Source organism: Phodopus roborovskii, unplaced genomic scaffold (genome assembly GCF_943737965.1).
Source record: "Phodopus roborovskii unplaced genomic scaffold, PHOROB, whole genome shotgun sequence".
NCBI classification, from domain to species: domain Eukaryota; kingdom Metazoa; phylum Chordata; class Mammalia; order Rodentia; family Cricetidae; genus Phodopus; species Phodopus roborovskii.
In genome coordinates, this window is record NW_026125537.1 from 2,015,933 (window position 1) to 2,031,148 (window position 15,216).

A 15,216-nucleotide genomic window follows, 5' to 3' on the forward strand; every position below is an offset into this window, starting at 1 on the left:
TCCTGATCCTAAGGGAAACAATATCTGACTTCATATCTTCATAGTAAGTGTGAGCTATGTTTAGAATCCCTGCCCACTCATCTCAACTGTCATTCTGTAACTACTACCACCCTTGGCAAGTGAATCTGAAAAGGTGTGGAGTTTTATTTATGCTATCAATGTGTAAGATACACTGAATATATTGAGGCTTGATTTCATAAAATAATGTCTGTATGAACTTTTTCTTTTCGGGGTATAGAGTATTTTAATACTGAGACCAAGATGTCAGACAACAACAAAGCTGCCATTACAGCAGAAAAGGAGGCTTTGAACTTGAAGTTGCCCCCTATTGTCCGTCCCCCCAAAGACATAGGTGTTAACACACCAAAACAAAGTGAGCTGCTAAATTACAGAAGATCTAAGGAGCAGCAGAAGAAAATTAACCAGTTAGTGTAAGTAGCACATTAGTAAATAATTATTGCTTGCAATGAATGATTAGTTTAATGGGCTCATAAAATGTTTTTAAACTACATAGGTTGTCCATAGATAAAATAAGGATTAAAATTCAAATTAATTAAAAAAGCAATTGAAAATTAATCATAATGGTAGCCAATTTTGTAGAGTACTTTGTCCAGATATTGTCTCTATCACTTTACCTACACTTCTCATAGCACCTTGATGAGGTATGTATTATTGTTAAAGGATTTTTTAGTTTTATTTTTAAAGTATTTTATATGTATGTGTATGTGCCTAAGTTTATATATGTATACCACATGTAAGCAAGAGCCCAGGAAAGTCAGAGGAGGGATCAATCCCCTGGAACTAGAGTTGTGAGCTGCCATGTGGATGTTGGAAAATTGAATATGGGTCCTGAGACATTTACTCATTTACCTATACTTTTTTTAAAATGACTGAACTAAGGAATCGAAAAGTAATTTTCTCACACACCTGAGGTTTGGACCTGCGTGGTCTGGTTCTGCAGTTCAAGTATCTTGTTATGTCTGCTATTATGTTATAACTGTACTGATTTCTGAAAAGGAATTAGGACTTTCCCTTCTTTTATTTATTTATTTATTTATTTATTTATTTTTATTTAATTTTATATAACAAAGTCCAATTAAATGAAAACAAACATTTATACACAATATTTGGGAATTTGGGCGTCGTTCTTTCCAAACTACTTCCTGCTGGTAAGGGGCGCTGTCTTGGGGGATTCGAAGAAGATTCAGATATCCTAGCTGTAGGACTTTCCCTTCTTGGTCAACTTATTTTAAAAGTGGTTTTGCAACTGACTTAAATTTTATTGCCACACTGTTTAATGGTCACTTAAATTTTGGTAGTTACATTATAGTTAAACAGATGTGGAATCATAGAACTTCTTAGACATATTTTTATAAGCCCATTATTGACTTACTCATATTTAAACCTAAATTTATGAGGAACCTTAACTAATATCATTGTATCTGTTAGATGTCTTTTGCCCTCTTCATTCTTTTACAAAATATTTTATTTGAGTGTGTATGTGTATATGCAATGTACATGCAAGAGCCCTCAGGGGCCATTAGAGGGCATCATATTACCTGGCATTTGTGAGCTGCCCAACATGGATGCTAGGAACCAAACCCTGGTCCTCTGGAATAGCAACAAGCTCTCTGAAGCACTGAGCCCTCTCCCCAGCCTCTCCTTGATTCATTCTGAAGACTCCGTAATATTGTAGGAGACTTAGAAAGGCTTCTCAGGATGTTACTCAACAGCTCTTTGTGATTTCCCATTTCATGAACTATTCATAGTCCCATGGATATACTGTATTTTTATCAGTTTAAAGACATACTTTGTAATCAAGGTGTTTGAATCCCTTCCACACTATTCTAATCCTTTCTACAATTTATATAATTTTATATGAAGATATTAATTACCTGATGTTGCACACTATGCCCATTGCTAGGAAGATCATAGAAACAAAAAGAAAGGACTGTGTTTTTAACAAGTTTGTTTGCTACCAGGATAAGACAGTAAACATATAATGAAATAAAAAAAGAGTTTAATTAAACTTTTAGGTCTGTTCTCAACCTGTGGGTTGACCCCTCCAAGGGTTGAATGACCCTTTCACAGGGGCCACCCAAGACCATTGGAAAACACAAATATTTACATTATGATTCATGACAATAGCAAAATTACAATTATGAGATAGCAACAAAAACAATTTTATGGTTGGGGTTGCCATAACATGAGGAACTGTATTAAAGGGTTGCAGCAGGAAGGTTGAGAGTTACTGCTTTAGGTGATGGATACTTTGAAGAAACAAGATAGAGAAAGAATGTGGTAGTACATTTCTGAAATCTCAGTACCAAGAAAGCTGAAGCATGAAAAGTGTGAGTTAAAGAACAGCCTGGGTTACATAGTGGGACCCTGTATGAATAAAAAATAAATAAGATAATAGCAACATGCAAGACTATCCCAGGAACACCAAAAGAAATTGTTGTAGGGACAATATTTAAGTAGAGAATTGAAGAATGGGAAGAAACCTTCCACTTAAACAAATAGGAGAAAGTCAGTCTATGGATGAGGATAGCAACCACAAAAGTCATTAAATATGAATGCTTTTAGTGTAAATGGCAGTTGATAATAGCCAATATCATGAAGTACCATAGGCCTGGGGAAGAAGAGATTGGAGAGATTGTTTAGAGCTTTATAGACCATAACAAGGAATTCAAGATGTGTTTTTAGAACAGTGGATGCCATTAAAATGTTCTAAATAAGTCAGGTGTGGTGGTGCATGCATTTAATCCTAGCAATTGAGAGCCAGAAGCAGGTGGCTACAAGACCAATATATTAAGGTCTGGATCAACCAGGGCTAGAAGAAGAAGCAGAAGGAGGGAAGGAGAGGAGGAAAGAGAGAGGGAGGGAGGGAAGAAGGGAAGAAGTTTTCCAGACAGGAACGTGACAGGAAATTATTAAAAATATTTTAATAATCAGCAAATGAAAGTGGTACTACTTAAAGAATTGTATGGATGACAAGATGTTTTTGTTTAGTTTTTTTAACAAGACAGGGTCTCCCAGATCTGTACCACTTCATTTGCTGCTTGATAAAATATACTGCCTTGAAGTTTTACCAACTGTAGTACTACGTTAATAATAATGAAAGAATTTCTATGTATTTCTTTGCAAAACAGTCTGTAGTTAAGTATTAATAGCATTGCTGTGGCCTTCTAAGTATTTGTGGTGCTTGCTCGATGTGGCTGGGACTCATGTGTCTCTAGTTTGTTTTCCTTGTCTTCTTAGTCCCAATGGCATGTCAGCTGAAAGAAAAAGGGAGGTTTCGTGAAGTCATGAAGAGATATTTCTTAATACAAGGTGTAAGGAAGCTTTCTTTGACATGTTGGCATTTCAACAGAGATGGCTTCGTCTATATCAGACTTCATTTTAAAACTATCAGTAAGCTATAATTGAGAATGAGTTTATTTTTAGTATATGTTTACAATATTCTTGAATGTTTTAAAACTTAAGATATCACTGGTAATGGCCCCTAGAATTTGTTTCTCACAAAAAGTTCAGTTAGAGGCAGATATGATGGCTCATGCCTGTAATTTCAACACTCTATGAAGCTGAGGCAATAGGATTGCCAAGAAAACCAGCCTCAACCACATAGTAAGTTCAAGGCCGGTCTGGGTGAGATCGTCTCTCAGTATTCCCCTCCTGAAAAAAAGGAAATGATAAAGATCTCTTGAAAATTTCCTTGTTTAGTATTAGTGTAGAGTCTAAAATCTTGAAGTATTTTAGTAATTAATGCTCATTTCATCATACATTTTTCTAACCATAAATTTCAGAATTGCTGGAGCAAAAAAGAATTTAGATAAAACCCTGGATAAAAGAATACATTCATTACCAGAGCCAGACTTCCCTCCGACTGTGAGTTCTCTCCTTAAAACTACCCTGAACCATTTTATTTCTTAAAGAATCTCAATAGAACTCAGTTTTAAAAGAACAATTATATTTAACATTTGATTAAAATGTTTTAAACTTCATCCTTGTTTGTATTTTGTTTTTTGACAGATGACCAGTGAAATTAAAAAAAAAGGAGTGAGTTGAATTTTCTTGTTTTGAAAATATTCAAAATAATTAATACAAATTATTCTTCTAAGACCACCCACCAAGCTTCCTCCTAGGAAAGAAGTCTGTAAACAGTTTTATATTTATCCACCCGAAGGAGCAAGCATGTTGTGGGCCACAAATCAGGTTTTTTAAGAGTTGTATTTGTGTTGCCATCCATTATTTGAGGATTATCTGTATAAATATTTTAGTTCTTATCCAAAACTATTGAAAATATTCAAAATATCAGTTGTAGAAGAAATGTATGTCTCTTGTAAAAACTAGTATAATAATTATTTATCCTAATATTTATATAATGTTTATTTTTCACTTAACAAATACTGAATGAGAGTTACTATATGCTAGGAACACTAACTGCATGAGTAACAACATGAGGCTGTGAAATGATTGGCAGAAACATGCTAACATGTACAATTTATTTCTTAGTAAAGGATCCAGAAATTTTTGGAGCTGTTTACATATAAGAGGAAATTATGAAACGTGTTTGCAGATGGGGCTGTACATTTCCTAAGTCCATTAAGATTTTCTTTGGGGATAGAAGATTGAAAATGTGAATTTGAAATTCTCCTTATGAGCTTATAATACTATGGAAGAACCTCCTTTTACTAGTCAAGATTTTGGTTTAGTTTATCTAATTTTTTAAAAATTCATTACATTTATTTATGGTGTGCAGTGGGGTGGGGTGGTGGTGGTATGTGTATGTAAGACTTTTAGAATGTTTTTATTATGAAAAAATATTGTCTTAGAAAATAGAATTTAGGAGTTACACAGAAATGCTATATCATTCTAGCCATTTGACTTGTTCCTTTAATGTTCCCAAGCTAAACTACATTTACATGAAGCAGTGTGTAGAGAGTAGTCCTATTGTACCTATTCAGCCAGAATGGCTGGACCACATGTTAATGCTGATACCTGAGCACTTAAAGGAAGGGAAAAAAAGAGAAGAACTGCTTGGAAGTCTTGTAAATGAGGTGTCAAATGACTTTGAAAAAAGCATGAAGAGATATTTGGGTAAGTAACATTTGACATAGACCAAACTTCTTTTATGTCTGTCCCATGAGTGACTCTAATGGAAGGAAGCTGATGTCTGCACATATCTGTAACAACTACATTTGAGAGGTGGAAGTGGGAGGGAGAAGAGTTCCAGGTCCACCCTCAACTGCATAGTGAGTGTGAGACCAGTCTGAGCTACATGACATCTGAATTCTATATACCTAAAATGCATGTATTTATTCACTATGATTTCTACCTTCAGTTGTATTCTGAGACTACAACCCAGTGAAAGACTTTGTAATTTAAGGGAACCTTTTGTATTTATTAGCTACTGTTTATTATTATTTGATTTTTTATTTTGTTGCTGTGGTTTGAGCTATCCTATTTTTGTGATTGTTAGAAATATTAATGTATTTTAGTATTTGTGATTTTTATTAGAATATTGTTGTTGCTTTTGAGATAGAGAGTCACTTTGTAGCCCAGACTGGCCCAAAAACTTATGTATCCTGTATCCTTGGCTGGCTTCAATCCTCTTGCCTCAGTCTCTAAAGTACTGTGGTTACAGATATAAGCCGCTGTGCTGGGCTCTGACTTTTTTCCTCTAATTGACAAAATTATGTATAATATATAATGTGCTTCAAAATAATGAATCCATTGTATAATGTCTAAGGTTGACCAACTGATATATATTACTTCATGCACATGTTGAAAATGCTTAAAAGTACTGGTAGGTATTTGTAAACAATGTATTATTTTTCACTCTCTTCACAGTATTGTACAATAGATCTCTTTAACTTATTCCTCTTAGCTAACTAAAATTTTCTAAAATTTTACCAACATCTCCCTAACTCTCTTTCTCTTCAATCCCTAGTAACTGTCTTAGAATGAATTTCTTTGTTTGGTTGTTTTTAATTTATTTTTTACATTCCAACTCCAGTTCCTCCTCCCTCCTCTCCTTCTGCTCCCCCGACTCCCTCCCTCTTCATATATCTGCTCCATAGAAAGGGCAAGGCCTCCCCTAGGAAGTCTACTAAGTCTGTCCATCATCTCGTTGAGGCAGGACCAAGGCACCACTCCACCCCCACACCTCTGTGTCTAGGCTGGGAAGGTATCTCTCCATATAGAATAGGCTCCACTAAGTCAGTTTGTGCACTAGAGTTAGATCTTGGACCCACTGCCAGTGGCCTCATATATTGTCCCAGCCACCCCATTGTCACCTATATTAAGGGAATCTAGTTCAGTCTTATGCAGGTTTCCCATTTGTCAGACCTGAGTTAGTGATTTCTCACTAGTTCATGTCAGCTGATTCTGTGGGTTTCCCCATCATGGTCTTGACTCTGTTGTTCATATTATCGCTCCTCCCTCACTTCGATTGTACTCCAGGAGCTTGCCCAATGGTTAGTTGTGGATTTCTGTATCTGCTTCCATCTGTTTCTGGAAGAGTGTTGTAGCTTCTCTGGGGTTGCAGATTGTAAGCTGGGTAGCTTTTGATTTATGTCTGGTATCCCCTAATGAATGAATACATACTATATTTGTCTTTCTGATTTTGGGGTACCTTACTTAGGATGGTTTTTCTAGTTCTGTCCATTTGCCTGTAAATTTTAGGATGTCATTGTTTCTTATTGCTGAGTAGTACTCTATTATGTAAATATACCACATTTTCTTTATCCATTCTACAGTTGAGGGGCATATAAGCTGTTTCCAAGATTTGGTTATTACAATAATGTTGCTGTGAACATAGTTGAGCAAATATCCTTGTGGTGTGAATATGCCTCCTTTGAGTATATGCCTAACAGTATTGTCCAGTCTTGAGGTAGGTTAATCCCTAATTTTCTGAGAAATTGTCATATGATTTCCACAGTGTCTGTACAAGTTTGCACCCCCTACCAGCAATGGACGAGTGTTCCCCTTTCTCCACATCCTCTCCAGCATAAACTGTCATTGGTGTTTTTTAATTTAATTTAATTTAATTTTTTGTTTTTATTTATTTATTTATTTTATTTTTTATTTTAGCCATTCTGATTAGTATAAGATAGAATCTCAGAGTGGTTTTGATTTGCATTTCTCTGATGACTAAGGATGTTGAGCATTTCCTTAAGTGTCTTTCTGCCACTTGAGATTGTTCTGTTGAGAATTATCTATTTAGATCTGTAACCCAGGTTTTTTTAAATTTTCTTTCTTTTTTTAAAATGTTGAAGGGTTTTTTGTTTGTTTTTGTTTTTTGTTTTGTTTTGTTTTAAAGATTTATTTATTATGTATACATCGTTCCTCCTGAATGTATCCCTGCAAGCCAGAAGAGGGCACAAGATCTCATTATGGATGGTTGTGAGCCACCGTGTCTGGAAGAGCAGCCAGTGCTCTTCTGAGCCATCTCTCCAGCCCCAGTTTTTAAATGGATTATTATTATTATTATTTTTGTAGTTCGATTTCTAGTTTCTTGAGTTCTTTGTATATTTTGGAGATCAGTTCTCTGTCAGATTTGGGGTTAGTGAAGATCTTTTCCCATTCTGTAGGGAGCCATTTTATCTTGTTTACTGTGTCCTTTGCTTTTCAGAAGCTTCTCAGTTTCAGGAGGTCCCATTTATTAATTGTTGCTCTCAGAGTCTATTTAGAAAGTGGTCTCCTGTGACTATACATTCAACTGCATTTCCCACTTTCTCTTGTATGAGGTTCAGTGTGGATAGATTTATATTGAGGTCTTTGATCCATTTGGACTTGAGTTTTGTGCATGGTGATAGATGTGGATTTTCTTGTGTTCTTCTACATGTTGACATCCAGTTATACCACCACCATTTGTTGAATATATTTCATTGTTTCATATATTATATATATATATATCTTCTTTGTCAAAAATGAGGTGTTCATAGGTGTGTTGGTGTCTTCGATTCTATTGGTCCACCTGTCTGTTTTTATGCCAATATAAAGCTGTTTTTGTTACTATAACTCTATTAGAAGTGCTTAAATCAGGAATGGTGATGCCTCCAGAAGTGCCTTTATTGTACATGGATGTTTTGGCTATCCTGGATTTTTTGTTTTTCCATATAAACTGAGTATTGCTCTTTCAGATCTATGAAGAATTGTGCTGGGATTTTTGTGGAGCTTACATTGAATCTGTAGATTGCTTTTGGTAGGATTGCCATTTTTGCTATGTTGATCCTACCCATCCAAGAACATGGGAGATCTTTCCATTTTCTGATATCGTCTTTAATTTCTTTCTTTAAAGACTTGAAGTTCTTGTCATACAGGTATTTTGCTTGTTTGGTTAGAGTTAGAATGAATGTCTTAAGTGGTCATGTCAGTCATCTTTGAATGGATAGAATGCAAAGAACTGAGAATTAAGATTGTTCCTGTATCTGAATTCACCTCCAAAGGAAGGTCAAAATCGTGCTGAGCTTGATCATATGAAAGAAAAGGATTTTTTCTTTTATTCAGTATATTACCTTACAGTATCAAGTTAGAAATGAAGACAAAAATAATCTAGTTTCATCTTAGTTATAACTTGGAAGGGTATTCAGAAATGTTAACACATATGTGTATTTTAGTACAGAGTGTTCTTGTGAAACCTCAAGTTAAATGGCTTGAAGATGAAGGGGGCCCTTTGCCTGAATCTCCTGTGTGAGTAAACTATTTTTAAAAACAGTATATAATCTACCTTTGGATACAGTTTTAAAATGAACTGACCTTATATTCAAGTCTGCAATCATGATGCTCAAATGTGTTTTCTTTTTAAAATTTACCAAGATATTATCTACATTAATCATCTAGTTCCACTTACATTGGTAGGAGGACCTATGTGAAAAATAATTAGCTTTGAGTAATCTTTGATATATGCCAGATATAGTTTTCTATAAACCTAACACTGTTCTTGCTTCTGTATTTTGGGTAGCTGAGCTAGAGTAAAGTAGAAATTAGCCAGACATACAGGCTAGCACCAGCAGTCTTTTCAGCCACAAATGATCTCTCCTCTGAAGATAATACAGTTTCAAAACTGAGTGTGCAGACTCAAAAGACTTCCATTCCTCCCTCCCAGTCCCCAGCATTGTCACTTTAATAGTAATTTCTCAAAACTTGGGGTATATTGTTTCAATTGTATTTAATGTGGTTTTTGCTTTTTCAGAGGACTAGATTATTCCAATCCTTGGCATTCTAGCTTTGTGCAGGCAAGAAGCCAAATATTATCTAATTTGCACATTGTTCATCCAACTATGAAAATATTGCTGGAGCTTGGTTATACAACATTTGCAGATATGATTTTGTTGGACTTAACAGGAATTAGGTAAAATTTTATATGTATTTATTAAAATTTAAAAGTTGAATGACTCCTTGTCTGATATATTTTATTGTGTAATTTTAAAACCGATTTATAAATCTTTAAAACCTTTTTTATATTTTAGAACTTTAAAATTATATCTTATCTGTTTCAACAATTATATATAAAGACCGATCTGTCATTTGTCTGAATTGTTTCCCTTTCTTCATCTATAGAGCTAGAGGCCCAATTGATTGTGAAGCACTGAGAAATGATCTATCCATTCAAGCTAAAAAAACAGAAGAGAAGATAATGAACACATGGTATCCAAAGGTTATAAATCTGTTTACTAGGAAGGAGGCACTAGAAGGCATTAAGCCTGAAAAATTGGATTCCTTTTATAGCTGTGTTTCTATACTTATGTCAAATCAGGTATATATGCTATTGTGTCAATCAGATATATGTGTCATATGTATACATTGAATGATCACACTTAAAATTCAGTACTTTAAATAAAATTCATTAAAGCACAGTTCTATGCAGTTATTAAAAATAAATTAAAGAAGGTCAGGGAAATGGCTCAGTAGGTAAAAAAGAGCTGGCTGCACAACAACCCAGGCCCTGCCTACTTCTGGGACCCATGTAGAAAGCTGGATGCAGTAGCCTGTATCTGTAATCCTACAGCAAGATGAGCAGTAGAGGCAGGAGAATTTATCAGAAGCTTGCACAGTCAGTGGAACAACAGAAACAAGAGAGGCCCCTGCCTCAGAAAGATGAAAGGAAAGAAATGGTTGCCAAAAAGTTGTTTTCTGATCTTTACAAAAGTACCATGGGACATACATGTACATGAACATGCCTGTATTCACATACGTACTGCATAAGTTTAAAAATATTATAATTTCATTAATAAATGTACCAGTAAATACCCATGTTCTGAAGCAACCTAAAGTGAGACGGGAACTGGTAATATAGCTCAGTGTTAGTGTGAATCTGTCATGCACAAGGATTCTATTTCCAGGACTACTAAGCACATACATAATGGAGTAGAAACAAAGCAAGAGGATAGTATGGAAGTATGTGCCAGCAAGTATCACCTAACTTAAAGTCTACAAGGCAGCTGTCTCTAGTTTTCCTGCAATGTGTTAGCAGAAAGAGTAGCGTGGTAAATATGCTATTTTTCACTTAATTCTTATGAAACATTTATTTCAGAATGTTTTTGATCATCTTTAGATGATAAACATAAAAAGAACATTAATCTTATACAATTTTGTTTTTATGGGTCACTTAAATTTTTTTCTATTTTAGACATAGAACTCTAGAAAATTAGTTTTGGATGAAAACATTCCTTTTCAACGAAGAGCTCCAAAATTTCACAAATTCTACCTTATTTCTTTAGGAGGGTACAGTACAAACACATACAATACAATACATAATTGGTAGCTATATCTAACACAGTAACACACACACACACACACACACACACACACACACACACACACACAGTTTCCTTTCCTCCTACTGTTACGCTCCTAAGGACTATGATTATTTAATGAAAAGATCAAGTCCATTTTGGAGGTTGTTCAGATCCATGCATGTCCTCTGGGCCAAAAATCTAACAGTTGATTCTAAGTAAGAATGCACTTTTCATACTTAGAAACATTATGCACATTTCTAAGTTACCATGGTTCTACTCTTGCCTTCACCGAGTAGTGTGATAGAAATCTGGCTTTCCAGAAGGAAAAGTACCCTGATTTCTACTTACTGATTCCTGCAATATAACTATTTTCGACATGGAATTCAAGTTTCTAAAACTTTAGCAACTCCTCTAATTTGTGATTATTTTACAACTGGGTCTTGTGACTGAAGGAGCTATCTTTAGTATCAGGCCATTGTCCATTCTTGCCTTCAGGTGTGAGCCTTTCTAATCCTAAGTCTTTGACATAATGTTTCATCATTTGAAGCATTTTATGTGTCAGGGACAAATTTACTAATAAATGTAGAAATTCTATATTGCAATGTTTAGAGTGCTGATATTCTATTACAAAATTTGGTTTGCATATATTATTCTATTTATTACTTAGTCTTTATTAAGAAAGGTTATATCTCCAGAAGAAAGCAAGTTTATAGAGATCATGTAATTATACATGACTCATTTAAGGTAAAGATTGAATTTATACCTTCTGAAATAATAGTAATTTATGATATCATGTAGCTAAAGGATCTCTTACGGAGAACTGTAGAAGAATTTGTAAAACTATTTGATCCAAAACACCAAGACAGGCTTCCAATATTTAAAATGGAATTGACATTTGATGAAGATAAAATGGAATTTTATCCCACCTTTCAAGATTTGGAAGATATTGTTTTGGGTTTGATAGAACGGATATCTGAAACTCTGCAGGTATTACTTCATCCCTAACCACTAGGATCCTTATACTATTCTATTTCGTATTACTTGAATTGAATCTCACTGTACTCTATATAAACATAAAATATTATAGATATTTATTTCCCTCCCAGTTATTGTAAGTTATAAAATGTTAGGGATGTTTTCATCCTTTTTACCTTTTATTATTGTTCTGAACTAATACTGTTGTGTGAGTCATCTTGCTAGTAATTTGTGAATATCTTAAAAAAGAAAATCTAAGTTATGATGGTACATGCTTTTAATCCCAGCACTTTGGAAGCAGAGACAGGTAGATCTTTGTGAGCCCAAGGACAGCTTGATCTACAAAGAGAGTTCCAAGACAACCAAGGCTACATAGAGAAACTGTCTTGAAACAAACAAAACCCAAAGCAAGATCTAACTCATAATTCTTCTTTCTAGTACTTTTTTAGTATTATCACCTTGATGTAGTTAATAAATACTTCTTAAATGGTAGAAAATTAACTAAATTTAAGGTGGTTTGGGTTTTTTGTGGTTGTTGTTTTATATTTGAGGTTTTACATTTGGAGACATGGTGTTGTGTAATACAGGCTGTTCAGCAACTCTTTATCCTTCTTTAGCTCCAAGAGAAACTTTGGGGATTCAGACATGCATCATGCTTCAGCTCCAATTTAAGTATTTATATTGTATTATAAACTATTTACTACTAAATCAGTACTTTCATTGAGTTACCTTTTCTTGGACCATAGAAATTTAAAGAAAATGTTATAGATCAGTTAGATATGTATGACATTCATTTCTGTTTTTATTTGTGTTAGAATGTCCAAACAGTACCTTCTTGGCTGTCAGGAACATCAGCACCTGTTAATCTTGACACAGAACTTCCAGAACATGTGTTACAATGGGCTCTTAATACACTAAAAATGGCAGTACATCAGAACTTAGAAGGCGCAAAAGCACATTATGAAACATATGGTATGTATGAAATATATTTTTATCATTCTGTTTTTAGCTAGAGTTTGGGTATATATCTGGTTTTCTGGTGTTGCTATGAAAGAGCCAGAAATAAGCAGAATCATGGATTCAATAGTCATGGATCAGACCTAGAAACTTGCATTCTGTTGTCTGGTTTGAGGGGTGACTGTTGATGGAGCAGGAATATAGAGTCAAAGGGAAAAGAAAATGGGGATGTTGGAGTAATAAAGATGCTAAAGCAAGTCTGAAATCAGGTGAGTTTGGCCATGCTACAATGAGTATATAGATAGCACAAATTGGTCTAATTTCTTTTCTTTGTTTAAATTTTAATTTGGGGGGGGCCTCACAGGAGTGGGAGGGTGGACATAGAAGGACTGGAAAATGAGTGTGATCAGGGTGCATGATGTAAAATTACCAAAGAATCAATAATATATATATATATATTTTAAAGAGAACAGTTTTAAAAAGCTTCAAGTTTCATTTTGCTACACAAGTGTATCTGATACCAGGGTGGATAGTTTCCTTTTGACAGGTTATTGGCTAAAATTGTCTGCTACATTACATAATCTATTCCTCTAAATTATTTTCAAAGTTTCAAATATTGTAGTATATTTAACATTTAAATATACACATTTAGGCAGACAATTCTATTGCTCTCTTTGCTAGATACTAAATAAATTTGTCCTTTTGGCTTCAGATTCTATTTTACTTGGTTTACCTGAAATCTTTAACCATTTTCATTAACTTTTTTAGGTTAGCATACACAGTAATGGCTCTTAAATTTTTTTCCTCTTCCTCTCTAACTGCTATAATCTACATATGTTACTACCCTACTAAAATCATACTTCAGTAGGCTACCCTAGCCTATGAAAACACAAAAACATTTCACTATATTAAAATGTTACTCAGATTTTAATTGGAATGTTAATTTTCAGTTGAAAAATACAACTGGCTCCTTGATGGAACTGCAACAAAGATGATAGAAATTTTCCAGACAGAAGAGCACACTTTTGATGAGTACACACAAGTAAGTGGTAATTCTTTCCGGACAGAAGAGCACACTTTTGATGAGTACACACAAGTGTTATTAGTTGCCTGAGGGTAAGAGCCAGAATACTGTCTCCTCTAGAAATAGCTACAAAAACAGGACCTGAACAATAACAATATGAATAGACTTGCTAACTCAGTAAGATTTAAAAAAATATTTAAATCCTCTCTTCAGAAGCTTAAATTTGTCACTGAATTCATAATGTAGAAATAGCAATTATAGCTGGGTGGTGCCCATGCCTTTATTCCCAGAACTCAGGAGGCAGTGACAGGCACATCTCTGAGCTCTAGCCAGCCTGATCTACAGAGAAAGTTCCAGAACAGACAGGGCTACACAGAGAAACTCTGTCTCAAAAACCAAAACCAAAACAAAACAAAAAACAGAGAAAGAAGAAAATAACAATTATGATATGATGATATAAATATTAAAATAGAGATTAGCAAAATATTGTGTGAACACAGAAAATAATTGCTATTGTTATTAAAGTTGAAGATTTCATATAAGAAAAGGAATAAAAAGTAAGCTTAACTCAAGTGTACATCTGTGTGCAAGAGTGAATATTAGACAAGGTTTCACTGTGTCGAACAGACTAATCTGGAACTCTATGTAGCCCGTGGTGGACCTGCCTTAAATGCATGATCCTTTTGCCCCCATCTCTCAACTGCAAGGATTACAGGAACATAATACCATGCCTATCTGAGTTCTGACCTGAAGCAAAATTTATATGGAGACAGAAGGAATAGAGAAGAAAGCTCTGTTTGTGTGTGTGTGTGTGTGTGTGTGTGTGTGTGTGTGTGTGTGTGTGTGTTCGTGTTCCGTGTTCCTACCATGGCACTTGTATGTCATTAAGAAAACAACCTGCAGGAGTCAGTTCTACCTCTGCCATGTGCTTTTGTACACTGAGAATCTCACTGGATTAGAAAAAGACATTTTAAGTTTCCTTTTTTTGTTTCTTTCTTGATCCATTTGTTATTTAAAAGCAAGTTGTTTAATTTCCATGTGTTCATATTGTTTCCATTGTATTCTTAAATTGACATCTACTTTCATTGCATATTCAATACGATTCCAAGTTTTCAAATTTTGTTGTGTGAGATTTGTTGTGTAGTCTGTTCCTATGAGTTATGCTATCCCTATGAGTGTAAAGGCCCTATAGGCACACTATTATACTCAGATTACACATGACTGCTAGGGATCAATTCAGGTCTTCATGCTTGGCAGCAAGCATTTTAACCATTGAGTCATTTCCCCAGCCCATAAGTCACTCCATCATTTGGTTGTAGAATTTGATCCATTGATGAATTGCTGATAGATAAGGTTTTATATAGTTATATGGAAACTTGTTTTCTGGTATTTTGTTTTCTATGTCACTCTGCAGTGGTTGAGTGACATTTTCATTTCAGATTTTCTGTTTCACAGTTTCTTTGATGAGTTTCATTTTTCCTTCTTATATCCATATTTCCCCTATTTTCTTGAACA

The 15,216-nt window shown here is 34.6% G+C and overlaps 1 protein-coding gene across 1 annotated transcript in view; it reads left to right on the forward strand.

Moving 5' to 3' along the window:
- The first annotated feature begins 236 nt into the window (after nt 1-236).
- The window catches only part of Dnah12 (dynein axonemal heavy chain 12), a 180,611-nt gene continuing 165,631 nt past the window's right edge, over nt 237-15,216 (forward strand). Inside the window, exons 1-10 of the mRNA XM_051176738.1 lie at nt 237-431; nt 3,807-3,888; nt 4,033-4,059; nt 4,911-5,100; nt 8,625-8,697; nt 9,200-9,358; nt 9,568-9,763; nt 11,544-11,732; nt 12,536-12,692; nt 13,628-13,719. Of these exons, the coding sequence (XP_051032695.1) occupies nt 262-431; nt 3,807-3,888; nt 4,033-4,059; nt 4,911-5,100; nt 8,625-8,697; nt 9,200-9,358; nt 9,568-9,763; nt 11,544-11,732; nt 12,536-12,692; nt 13,628-13,719 (1,335 nt within the window). The 5' untranslated portion in view covers nt 237-261. The remainder of the gene's footprint in view (nt 432-3,806; nt 3,889-4,032; nt 4,060-4,910; nt 5,101-8,624; nt 8,698-9,199; nt 9,359-9,567; nt 9,764-11,543; nt 11,733-12,535; nt 12,693-13,627; nt 13,720-15,216) is intronic.